Source organism: Heteronotia binoei, chromosome 14 (assembly GCF_032191835.1).
Source record: "Heteronotia binoei isolate CCM8104 ecotype False Entrance Well chromosome 14, APGP_CSIRO_Hbin_v1, whole genome shotgun sequence".
Lineage (NCBI taxonomy): Eukaryota > Metazoa > Chordata > Lepidosauria > Squamata > Gekkonidae > Heteronotia > Heteronotia binoei.
This window is the reverse complement of record NC_083236.1, coordinates 67,484,596-67,496,835: the sequence shown is the minus strand read 5'-3', so window position 1 is coordinate 67,496,835 and position 12,240 is coordinate 67,484,596. Positions and strand designations below refer to the sequence as shown.

General features: G+C 50.8%; 1 protein-coding gene across 1 annotated transcript in view; it reads right to left on the bottom strand.

Moving 5' to 3' along the window:
* JPH3 (junctophilin 3) overlaps positions 1-12,240 on the bottom strand; it is a 106,898-nt gene that overhangs the window by 18,946 nt on the left and 75,712 nt on the right. The window contains exon 3 of the mRNA XM_060253858.1: positions 2,473-2,597. Within this exon, the coding sequence (XP_060109841.1) occupies positions 2,473-2,597 (125 nt within the window). The remainder of the gene's footprint in view (positions 1-2,472; positions 2,598-12,240) is intronic.

The following is a 12,240-nucleotide window of genomic DNA, read 5'->3' as shown; positions in this document are numbered from 1 at the left end:
CATCAGGTTGCTTTTGGCTGGGGTGGTGGTGGTGGTGGCATGTGCTAATGAGTTATGCTAATGAGCTCCACCACAGGATCTTAGAATCATAGAGTTGGAAGGGACCTCCAGAATCATCTAGTCCAACTGCCTGCAAAATGCAAGAAACTCACAAACACCTCTGCCTAAATTCACAGGATCTTAGAATCATAGAGTTGGAAGGTACCTCCAGGGTCATCTAGTCCACCCCCCTGCACAATGCAGGAAACTCACAAACCCCTCCCCCTAAATTCACAGGATCCTCATTGCTGTCAGATGGCCATCCAGCCTATGTTTCAAAACCTCCAAGGAAGGAGAGCCCACCACCTCCCGAGGAGGAAGCCTGTTCCACTGAGGAACCGCTCTATCAAGAAGTTCTTCCTAAGGTTTAGGACTGGCACTCCCACCTTGGACAAATGAAAGAAGGCAGATTAAGGGTGTATGTGGCTGAAACCATATGACTAGATTCCTTCCTGGATGCAGACCAAAGATGTTTATCTCTGGAGAGCAAGCTCTGATCTCAACAGCAGTAAAACAGCTCCAACTTAGTGGAGGACGGTGATCTTCGGGCGGGGGGGTGGGGGACCAGAGGCTGCTTTGTAGAAAAATAGGTGGTGGAGCTCAGAAGAAGACGACGACTGCAGATTTATACCCCACCCTATACCCCACTCCTCCACTTGCAGCTGCTGGAATGGCCTTGGGTCAGCCATAGCTCTGGCAGAGGTTGTCCTTGAAAGGGCAGCTGCTGTGAGAGCTCTCTCCAGCCCCACCCACCTCACAGGGTGTCTGTTGTGGGAGAGGAAGGTAAAGGAGATTGTGAGCCGCTCTGAGACTCTTTGGAGTGGGGGGCGGGATATAAATCCAATATCTTCATCTACCTCACAGGGTGTCTGTTGTGGGGGAGGAAGGGAAAGGAGATTGTGAGCCACTCTGAGACTCTTCGGAGTGGAGGGCGGGATATAAATCCAATATCTTCATCTACCTCACAGGGTGTCTGTTGTGGGGGAGGAAGGGAAAGGAGATTGTGAGCCGCTCTGAGTCTCTTCGGAGTGGAGGGCGGGATATAAATCCAGTATCTTCATCTACCTCACAGGGTGTCTGTTGTGGGGGGGGGAGGAAGGGAAAGGAGATTTTGAGCTGCTCTGAGACTCTTCGGAGTGGAGGGCGGGATATAAATGCAATATCTTCATCTACCTCACAGGGTGTCTGTTGTGGGGGGGAGGGGGAGGAAGGTAAAGGAGATGGTGAGCTGCTCTGAGACTCTTCGGAGTGGAGGGCGGGAAATGAATCCAATATCTTCATCTACCTCACAGGGTGTCTGTTGTGGGGGAGGAAGGGAAAGGAGATTGTGAGCCGATCTGAGACTCTTTGGAGTGGAGGGCGGGATATAAATCCAATATCTTCATCTACCTCACAGGGTGTCTATTGTGGGGGAGGAAGGGAAAGGAGATTGTGAGCTGCTCTTTGACTCTTTGGAGTGGAGGGTGGAATATAAATTCAATATCTTCATCTACCTCACAGGGAGTCTGTTGTGGGAGAGGAAGGTAAAGGAGATTGTGAGCCACTCTGGGACTCTTTGGAGTGGAGGGCAGGATATAAATCCAATATCTTCTTCCTTTCTGAATCAGAGACTCAGAGTGGCTTGCAATCTCCCATATCTTCTCCCCCCACAACAGACACCCTGTGAGGTGGGTGGGGCTGAGAGAGCTTTTACAGCAGCTGCTCTTTCAAGGACAACTCCTGTGATAGCTATGGCCATTCCAGCAGCTGCCAGTGGAGGAGTGGGAATCAAAGCTGGTTCTCCCAGATAAGAGTCCGCACACTTAACCACTACACCAAACTTAGCATAGCTCATTAGCATATGCCACCACCCCCCCCGCCAAAAGCAACCTGATGCAAGAAAGGAGAGCCCAAGGTAAGTGAGGCCTGCTTAGGCTGGCTAGAGAACTGGCGAGCCTAAGCAGGCCTCGCTCGCTTGGGGCTCTCCTGGGCTGCCTCCCCCCAGTCAAAAGGCCAGCAAACCACCTACTGTCCAAAATCACATAAGAAGTGGGGAAAGGGTGGCATGAGCTTCTCTAGGTGTTAAGGAGGGCTGCTGGGGGAGTGGCAAAGCCCCTGGTGGCTGGCTGGCTGGCTGCTCTCCTAATCCAGGGACTGTTATGCAGCTGCACCTACTATTTAATGGACAAGGTAGGTGAGGAGAAGGAGGGGGCGCCAGACAGGTTCAGGAGCTGTACTCCTGCGAGCTCCTGCTGAATCTGAGGCCTGGGGGGGGGACCATCAGGTCCAATGGAGGCAGAGCATCCGTCCTAAGAGGGAATTGTCCCTTTTTCAGATGGACCCAGGCGTCCGAGGCTATATCCCCAGACACGCCTGCTGCATTTGCAAGCAGGCAGGACGAGAGGATGAGGTCATCGCTGGGCCCAGACAGGCGGCGTGGCTGGCAGCACTGACCGTTTTCCCTGTGCTGGAAGGATGGCGAGAACTCTTTGGCAGTGATCCTGGCGATCCGAGCTTCTTCCTGGGCTTTCTGCGCTGCCGTCACCGCGGCGTCCGCCTTCGCCCGGGAATGGGATGTCCTGCGACAGAAGGAGAGAGAGACAAAAGAGGTCACGGGGCTCAGCAGGGGTCGTTTTGCAGAAAAAAAAATAGGTTGTGGGGCTCATTAGCATATGCCGCCCCTCCACCAGCCAAAAGCAACTCAATGCAAGACAGGAGAGCCCCGGACGAGCGAGGCCGGCTTGGGCTGGCTAGAAAGCCAGCCAGCCAAAGCAGGCCTCGCTCATCTGGGGCTCTCCTTGGCCACCTCCCCCCAGTCAAAAGACCAGCAAGCCACCTGCTGCCCAAAATCACATAAGAAGTGTAGAAAGGATGGTGCGGGCTTCTCCAGGGGTTCACGAGGGCTGCTGAGGGCATGGCAAAGCTCCTGGTGGCTGGCTGGCTGCCTATTCTCCTAATCCAGGGATTGTTATGCAGTTGCACCTACTATTCAATAGACAAGGTAGGTGGGGAGGAGGAGGGGGGCGTCAGAAAGGTTCAGGAGCTGCACTTTTGTGATCTCCTGCTGAATTCAAGGCATATTAGGCCACACACCCCTGATGTAGCCAATCCTCCTGGAGCTTACAAAAAAGAGCCTTGCAAACTCTTGGAGGATTGGCTACATCAGGGGTGTGTGGCCTAATCTGCAAAGGAGCTCCTGCTAGAATTCCATCCCTGGTGGGCAGTCTTCCTGCCCCCCTCCCCTCAAGTGTTGGCACAGCCTGTTTTTAAACAAGCGTGTGTCTCACCCCCGTGGCCGATGAGGCCGCTGCGACTTCGAGATTTGCAGAGTGTGGCAATGAGGCTGTCTGGCAGCAGAGATGCGAAACGGTCAAATAACCGTTCCCGTTTCTCAGAGAATCCTAGGAACTGTCGTTCGGAAAGGGCCAAACAACATGTTTTCCTTGGGCACTCACGTTTTTCATTTGGCACTCAGAACTCAATTCCCAGGCATGTGTGGGTCAGTTGAGATGGGGGGCGGGGGGGGGAAGAGGGGGCTCATTTGCCTGGCCAGAAGTAGCCTCGGGGGGGGGGGGGCGCAGTTTGTGCTGTCGGTGAATAAATATTTCACAGTAAAGTGCAAAGTATTTTTTCCCCTCGCTGAGCTGTTCTTGCCACACAGAGCCAGTCAGATTTTTGGGAAGAGCTGGTTCCAGGTGCCACAGACAGTTGGCATCGTGATGCCCTGGGCTGGATGGCAGGGCTGGGGAGAGGAGAGTAGGGTTGCCAGCCTCCAGGTGGGACCTGGAGATCTCCTGCTTTTACATCTGATCTCCAGCTGGCAGTGCTCAGCTCCCCTGGAGAAAACAGCTGCTTTGCAAGGTGGACTCTATGGCATTGTAGCCCAATGAAGCCCCTCCCCTCCCTAAACCCCACCTCCCTCTGGCTCCACCCCTACAATCTCCAGGTAATTCCCAACCCAACCCTAGAGCAGAGATTCCTTCCTTCCACGTATCCAGCCCCTCCAACTCGGGGTTGGGAAATTCTTGGAGAATTCCTGGAGAAACATAGCAGCTGCTTCCCAAGTCTCCAATTGAAAAGAGAGGGGGGCCCCAGTCCTCGTTCTGGAGGAAGGCAGTGTAGAATTTCTCTACCTTTGAAGAAACTTATTTGGGGCAGACAGGGCTTGCTTTGTAGGAAAAGGCCCAGCAGGAACTCATCTGCATATTAGGCCACACACCCCTGACGTCACCATTGTTTCACACTGGACTTTTTTGTCGAAAAAGGCCTAGCAGGAACTCATCTGCATATTAGGCCACACACCCCTGATGTCACCATTGTTTCACACTGGGCTTTTTTTGTAGAGAAAGGCCCAGCAGGAACTCATCTGCATATTAGGCCACACACCCCTCACGTCACCATTGTTTCACACTGGACTTTTTTTGTCGAAAAAGGCCCAGCAGGAACTCATCTGCATATTAGGCCACACACCCCTCACGTCACCATTGTTTCACACTGGGCTTTTTTTGTAGAGAAAGGCCCAGCAGGAACTCATCTGCATATTAGGCCACACCCCCTGACATCACCATTGTTCCACACAGGGCTTTTTTTGTAGAGAAAGCCCAGCAGGAACATATCTGCATATTAGGCCACACCCCCTGACATTACCATTGTTTCACATAGGGCATTTTTATGTAGAAAAAGTCCAGCAGTAACTTATTTGCATATTAGGCCACACCCCCTGTTGCCAAGCCAGCCGGGACTGCGTTCCTGTGCTTTCCTGCTAAAGAAAAAGCCCTGAGGCCAGACTTCCTGTGTTGGGGAAGGACATTACTTGATTGACTTATTTGAATCCCATTTTTCTCTTCAATGGGGACTTAAAGCAGCCCCGTGAGGTAGGTTAAACCAAGAGTGTACGAGTGTACTGAGCAAGCTTTCAGGGCAGGGTGGGGATTTGAACCCGGGTATCACAGATCCTAGGGGAGCACCTGAACCACTAAACCATGCTGTCTGGGCAGAAGATTCTTATTCGGCGTGGCTGTTCCTGCCACGTCAGAAGGGGCCTGGGCACAGAAGGCGCCCCCCAAGAGAAAAGCAGATGACACTCCCCACACCCATTGTGCCATAAACTGCAAGCACCAGCGTCCCCCCACCCCCAGCACTCCCCCTTTAGCCTTTACAAACTTGTGTTTGCCGCACCAGGAACTTAACAGCTGCCTGCTTGCATACAGGTACCCAGCACAAAGCATGCATTAGCTCATCTTCTTAATTCCCCCGCTGATTGCTCAGTTTTTTCCCCCTCGTAAAGCAGGTTCTCCGACATGACGTGAGTGTGCTGCCAAATCACTTTCACCTGCTTCACGAACCCTCCAAGCTGGCTGTTTTGGTGTGGCAGAAGCTGAAGAAAGCAGATGCCAGCAGGGCAATGAGGAATGGGCTCTGTCGGTGTCAATGTCTCGGGTGGTGGAACAAAACCACCACCCCGGTTCTCCTACCAGGCTCCCTGTGTGTGTGTCAATCACTGTCCAGTTGCAGCTGGTTTACGGCGACCCCAGTGAGGGGCTTTCGAAGCCAGGGAGAAGCAGAGCCATCACCTTCCTCCGCAGAGTCTTCCTGGGTGATCTCCCATCCAGGCACTAACCCTGCACCAATGGTGTCCCAAAACAGATGTTCTTATGAAGGCCACGGAAGGCTGCCCACAGAAAAGAGGCTGGTCTGCCCGCCTTTAGCAGCCCTGTGAGGAGTTCCAAACAACCCCCTTCTCTCTTTCTCTCACCCTCCCTGCACCAACCCCACTCCACTCCTAACACCAGTGTCTCTTCTTGATCCACCTTCTGGTGTGGTGCTTTCTGCTCCTTACTGTTCCCAGACCTTTCCTGTCACTGTCCGTGTCTTGGGGGAGGGGCACAGTGGGAGGGCATCTCATGTCCTGATGGACCTCCTGATGGCATCTGGTTTTTTGGCCGCTGTGTGACACAGACTGTTGGACTGGATGGGCCATTGGCCTAATCCAACATGGCGTCTCTTATGTCCTTATAGAACAGAAATCCAGTGGTGATCCACCACAAGGGACCATTTCTGGCAACCTTTTGGAAAACTTGCAAAAGAACATCAGAAGAGTCCTGCTGGAACAGACCAGTGAAGGTCCATCTAGTCCAGCATCCTATCTCACACAGCAGCCAACCAGTTCCTCTGGAAGGCAAACAACAGAGCACAGAGGTCAAGGTCTTCATAAGAACATCAGAAGAGTCCTGCTGGATCAGACCAGGGGTCCATCTAGTCTAGCATGCTGTCTCACACAGTGGCCAACCTGTTCCTCTGGAGGGCCAACAACAGGGCACAGAGACAGAGGCCTACATCAGAACATAATTAGAACCCAACTGGATCAGACCAATGGACCCTCTAGTCCAGCATCCTGTCTCACACAGTGGCCAACCTGTTCCTCTGGAGGGCCAACAACAATGCATAGAAGTTGAGGTCTTCATAAGAACATAAGAAGAGCCCTGCTGGATCAGACCAGTGGTCCATCTTGTCCAGCATCCTTGATCCCCAGGAAGACACCCCTGTACTTATTCCCAAGCCATGCATCCCTGGAATGTGATACTGCAATGTAACCATAGAATATTAATTGGATACAGCAATGCCCATTTGAATTGGAATGGTCTTTCTTGCACATAAGGGAGACAAATCCAGTTCCTTCTTTACCCAAAGCAGGTCTGTAATGTGATTCTGGTTCACAAGCCAGAACAACATGATGCCAGAACAACATGATGATCTTACTCAGTTCCGCAGGGCCTGTAAGACAACCCCCTTCTGGTTAGCCTACGCCTGACTGGATAAATGTAGCTTATTAGACTTCAGTGAATTATATTGAATAGTTTAATGTTAAGAATTTAAGTTTTTAGATTTTTAAATGCTCCGATTTTTTAATTGTAATAATTCTGTACTTTGTTTTATTGTTTTATCGTTTGCTGTAAGCCGCCCTGAGCCATTTTATGGGAAGGGCGGGGTATAAGTTATAGAATGAATGAATGAATGAATGAATGAATGAATGAATGAATGAATGAATGAATGAATGAATGAATAAATAAATAAATAAATAAATAAATAAGTAAGCTAAAAGGTTGAGAAGCGTCCATCTTTCTGCTCCTGGGAATGAAAAAAAAGTTTCAGGCTCAGAGAGTGACAAATGTGGGCACTGCCATAAAAATTCCTTCACTTTTGGAAACTTTTAAAAGTCCTGTTATCAAAGCATAAGGAAATAAGAATGAACCAGGAAACCTCCAACACAAATAAATGGCTTGTATCTGGTAATCCTCAGGACAAGACAGCAGGAGCACAAAGGTTAAAGGTTAGGTACTCCTCTTGTTGTGAATGTGTGGTATAACCTGGAAACTGATCTCACAATTTTGACTCTTAACAAAGTTTCTATTTTTCTTTAATTAATTGCTAAGGCCATCAAAGTCAGCTAGTCCCCTGACCACTTGATGGATGCCTATCCATGGTTGACACTAAGAGAGAAATCTATCACTTTTGGGGAGCTTCAAAGGAACCAGTTTTGGGAAAAACAAGGCCATAAAGTCATTTGGCCAGTGTAATTAAAATGCCTATGTTGGGGTATGGATCTATGATACGAATGGTCTCTGATTGGATATTACACATATGACACCCTGATTTTCCATTGGTGCGACACTCTGCCCCCTCATTGGGTAGTGGAATTGAGTGATGTGACGTAATTTACCCTAGAAAACAGACAACCCAACCTGTCAGGTTTAGCGCAGCGCAGCGCAGGAACAGGAAAGCTGGTTGCAGAAGAAAAAGGAAGGAAAAAGGGAATCCCTTCACCCTCTCCTTCCTCCACCCCCTTCCTACCCTCACCCCCCCCCCTTCCTCTCAAGAGAAATCTCCTTCCAGAGGCCTTGCATTTCCTCTGACTGAGCCTACCCTGCAAAGATATAGGTATTGTATCACCTCCCCCCCCATCCATACTGATTCAGCTAACCTCTTTGTAATTCCTCTGGTATGCTTGAAATTGTTTGATTGAGATGTAACTATCTGAAACCCTATGCTATAATAAAATCCATTATTAACCAAAGGATTTTCAGTGGTCTATCTCCGTAGACAAAGACATAGATCCCATACACCTCACCTCTCGTAGGCCTACCATTTTGAGCTAAGAAATATTAATATTCCCCAATAAAAAGTTGTTTGAGGTGTAACATCCCGTCTTACACAATGGTCAACCTGTTCCTCTGGAGGGACAACAATAGGACAAAGAGACTGAGACCTTCCCCTGGGAAGAACATCAGGAGAGCCCTGCTGAATCAGTCCAGTGGTCCAACTAGTCCAGCATCCTGTTTCTCACACTGGCCCATTAGTTCCTCTGGAGGGCTAACAACAGAACACAGAGGCCGAGGCCTTCCCCTGATGTTGCCTCTTGGCTCTGGGAATCAGAGGTTTAGTGCCTCTGAATGTGGAGACTCCCCTCAACCACCAGGGCTAGTCGCCACTGATAGACTTATCCTCCATGAATCTATCCAATCCCCTTTTCAAGCTGTTTATTCCTTTGACCATCCCTATAGCCTCTGACAGTGAATTCCACAATTGATCACTCGCTCTGTAAGGTACATTGCAGGACTCTTTGTTTTCAACGGGGCTTCCCATGTAGGGTGAATAAAGCTGCCTTATACTGAATCTGACCCATCAAGGTCAGTATCGCCTACTCAGACTGGCAGCAGCTCTCCAGCATCCCAGGCAGAGAAATGTCTTTCATATCCCCTCATGCCTGGCCCTTTTAACTGGAGCTGCTGGGGGTTGAACCTGGGACCTTCTGCATGCTAAGCGAAGACTCTACCATTGAGCCATGGCTCCTCCCAACCCCTCAGTCGATTTTTAGTTCTGAAAGGTAACCGGTGCTGTGCCTGCTGCTCTGTTCCAGAGCCTGGGGCTTAACGAAGTCTCATTTGTGCTGCTCGGCCTTGTGGTGGTTTTTGTCAGCCGCCAAGTTGCTCAGGACACGAAAGGAGGGTTCACAGTGTTGTAAATAAAAGAACCCCCCCTCTGAGAAACCTCCCAGGGTCACCGCCGAATGAAAAGGGAGGAAAATTTGCCCTCTCCCCCAAGCATAAGCGTGGCGATCAAGCAACCACCAAGAGTGATGCTTACAAATTCAGAACTGGAGGAGTTCAGAGATCTTGGCCCAGACAGGAGCCAAGCTCAAGACCCTCGAGGAGTTCAAGCTCAGCTCCTGCTGAGTTCAGCCCCTGGCCAGCTGTCATGGGCTGGGGCCGGGTCAGGCAAAGTCCAGGGGCAGTCCAAGGTCTGTAGCCGGTGAGCAAAGAGGGTCCAAGGCGCCAAAACCAAATCACAGTCCAGGTATCGCAGGTCAGAGGTTCAGAAGCCGAAGTCAGGGGGTCCAGGAGTCAAAGCCAAAGTCAGGGGGTCCAGAAGCCAAAGTCAAAAGCCGAAGTGGATGCTAGAACATCAGGTAAGTGACTAGTTGCTTCCACAAAGCCTCCTCCCAAAGCCCACAGCTATATAGCCCTCTGCTGTCTGTTGCCCATTTGGGCTAATTGCTGGCTCAGAGAGGCAGCCAGGATCCTGCTGAGACTCAAGCATCCTCACTCCTAGAAGGGCCAGAATCCTTTCAAAACTCAGGGCTCAGGGAGCGTCTTGCTCGTGAGCATGCCGCCCTCCTCCGATCCCTGAGGTCCTGACGAAGGCGGTCACGCACACGAGCCACCCGAGAGGGCGAGGCAGGGGGGCTTGGATCTTCTCCAGCAGGAGGCAGGGGCACTGGTGCAGGTGGCAGGGGCACAGTTTCTTCTGCAAGCTCAGCTTCTTCTGCAGGGTCCCCAGTACCCATGACACCAGCCTTCCCAGCCAACCTCCCCTCCTCTTCCTTCCTGAGCAAAATTATCTAGAGTTGCCAGATCCAACTCAGAAAAATATCTGGGGACTTTGGGGGTGGCACCGGGAGACCTTCCCGTTCCCTAAAATAAATGAATAAAAATACAGCCGCGCAGGTCCCTTGACTACAGTCTTCATTTCCACATTTCCCAGCAGCTGGCTGTACTTCTGCTAACTGAAAGTGAACACACTCACACACACTCCCAAAACAGCCAAAAGAAATGTCATTTGCAAGCACACGCTTTTGTGATCACACTTGGGCAATTTACACCCGGGAGTTGCTGAACGTAACCATCTGCTGTATTTCCACCAAATTCTTCAGACTAAGATAGGAAATGAAAAGTTCTAATTTACTCTTGACTATGCAAACGACTTCTGAAATAAATGTAAAACAAATTGAGCTACTGGGCTCTCTTACTTTCTCACGGCTTCACAGACTCACTGGGAACAGCCCCGCGGCTTTGCCGGCTCACCCCACAGAGGCTTTATATCCCATCTGAACCATCGTGTAAGAATTTCAACAAGCGGTTTGCATGAATATAATCTCTTGCCAGAAGGAAAACGACTTTGAAACAAATGTGCACACCACGGCTTTTTTTTTGTAGAAAAAGCCCAGCAGGAACTCAATTGCATATTAGGCCACACCCCCGATACCAAGCAGGCCAAAACTGTGTTCCTATGAGTTCCTGCACCCACACACAAAAATCCCTTTTTGCACAAGTGGACTACCTGTCGCATATGAATGGGATTTTAAGAAATGTAACCTTTGTGGAAGGTTGCCATACTGTATATCCTTCCACAACTGCACTGGAAAACACAGCACCATTGAGGAAGTTATTTATGCTACACGGGGTCCTACTTGGACTTCGCGGCACTTGACCTCACCTTACCTTTGAAGAAGAGGATTAGCACTTGCAAACTTGTGGGCGAATGTGTTTTGGACTCTGAGAGCCGTTTATGTATCGCTTCGGTTTACTGACAGGAACGTGCAAAGTTTTATAATCTATAAGTTCCTACCTTGGAGTACTTAGTAATTTTTGTCACCGGTTATTCTCAATAGCTGAACCTCCAGGTGAGGCCTGAGGATCTCCTGGAGTTATAGCCGGTTGACAGCGGTCAGCTCCCCTGGAGGTAGAGATGCCAGTCTCCAGTTGAGAAGAAATGGGTGCTTTGAAGGGTGCCCCACTGGATCCACGTCCTCCCCAGACTCCATCCCCAAAGCTCCAGGGGTTTCTCAACCTAGATCTGACAACCCTACCCAGGCAACCTCGCCGCTCGCCGCCCCCCTGCCCTCCCTCGACGCCCTGCCGCATCCGCCACCACCACCCCCTCCGCAGTGCTGCCGCCTCCTCCTTCCCTTCCTCTGGATTTTAATGCTGGGTTCTTCCCATCGCTACTGCCCCTGTGCTGATCATGAGTGTGCTGTAGGGGTGGCAAAGGAGCCACCAGCCCCCTGCGCGGTATTACCCACGATCAGCTGATTGGCAGGGGGGGGAGGCCTTTCAAGAGCCCTAGGAACGCGGCACGTTACCACCAGTTCCCAGCATTAAAATCCAGAGGGAGGGAGGAGGCTGGGGAGGCAAATAGGCATTTGCCTAGGGGGCGAGGTGGGGGGGAGGCCGAACTTGGTGCCCCCACCCTGCCGGCGCCCTAGGCAATTGCCTAGTCTGCCTAGTGGGCGAGCCGGTCCTGACCCTACCCTGACCTGGCAAAATGGCTCCTTTGGGGGGTGAGCTCCATGGTATTATACCAGCTGAGCTTCTTCCCAGCCCCAAATGCTGCCCATGCCAGGCTCCACCATCCAACCTCCAGGACTTTGGGGTTGGACTAGATGTCCCTTGGAGGTCCCTTCCAATTCTATGACTTTCCCAGCCAGCAATTTCCCACCAAACCTGTTGCTTGTTTTGCAGACAGCCAACAATCTTTTACGACCAGGAGAGCTTAATATCATATATACCTGCCGGGTAGTATTAATGAATTATGATTGCTCTGGATTTGAAACAACATGATATCCTCTCCTTATTGCAAGTGAGAAGCGGTATTAAAGGTACCCTGGTGTTACTGTACCTACAGCTGGATTTCATTGTGACCCCCTCTGCACCCAGCTCTTAAGTCTTACTGTACCTACAGCTGGATTTCATTGTGACCCCCCTCTGCACCCGGCTCTTAAGTCTTACTGTACCTACAGCTGGATTTCATTGTGACCCCCTCTACACCCGGCTCTTAAGTCTTACTGTACCTACAGCTGGATTTCATTGTGACCCCCTCTGCACCCGGCTCTTAAGTCTTACTGTACCTACAGCTGGATTTCATTGTGACCCCCTCTGCACCCGG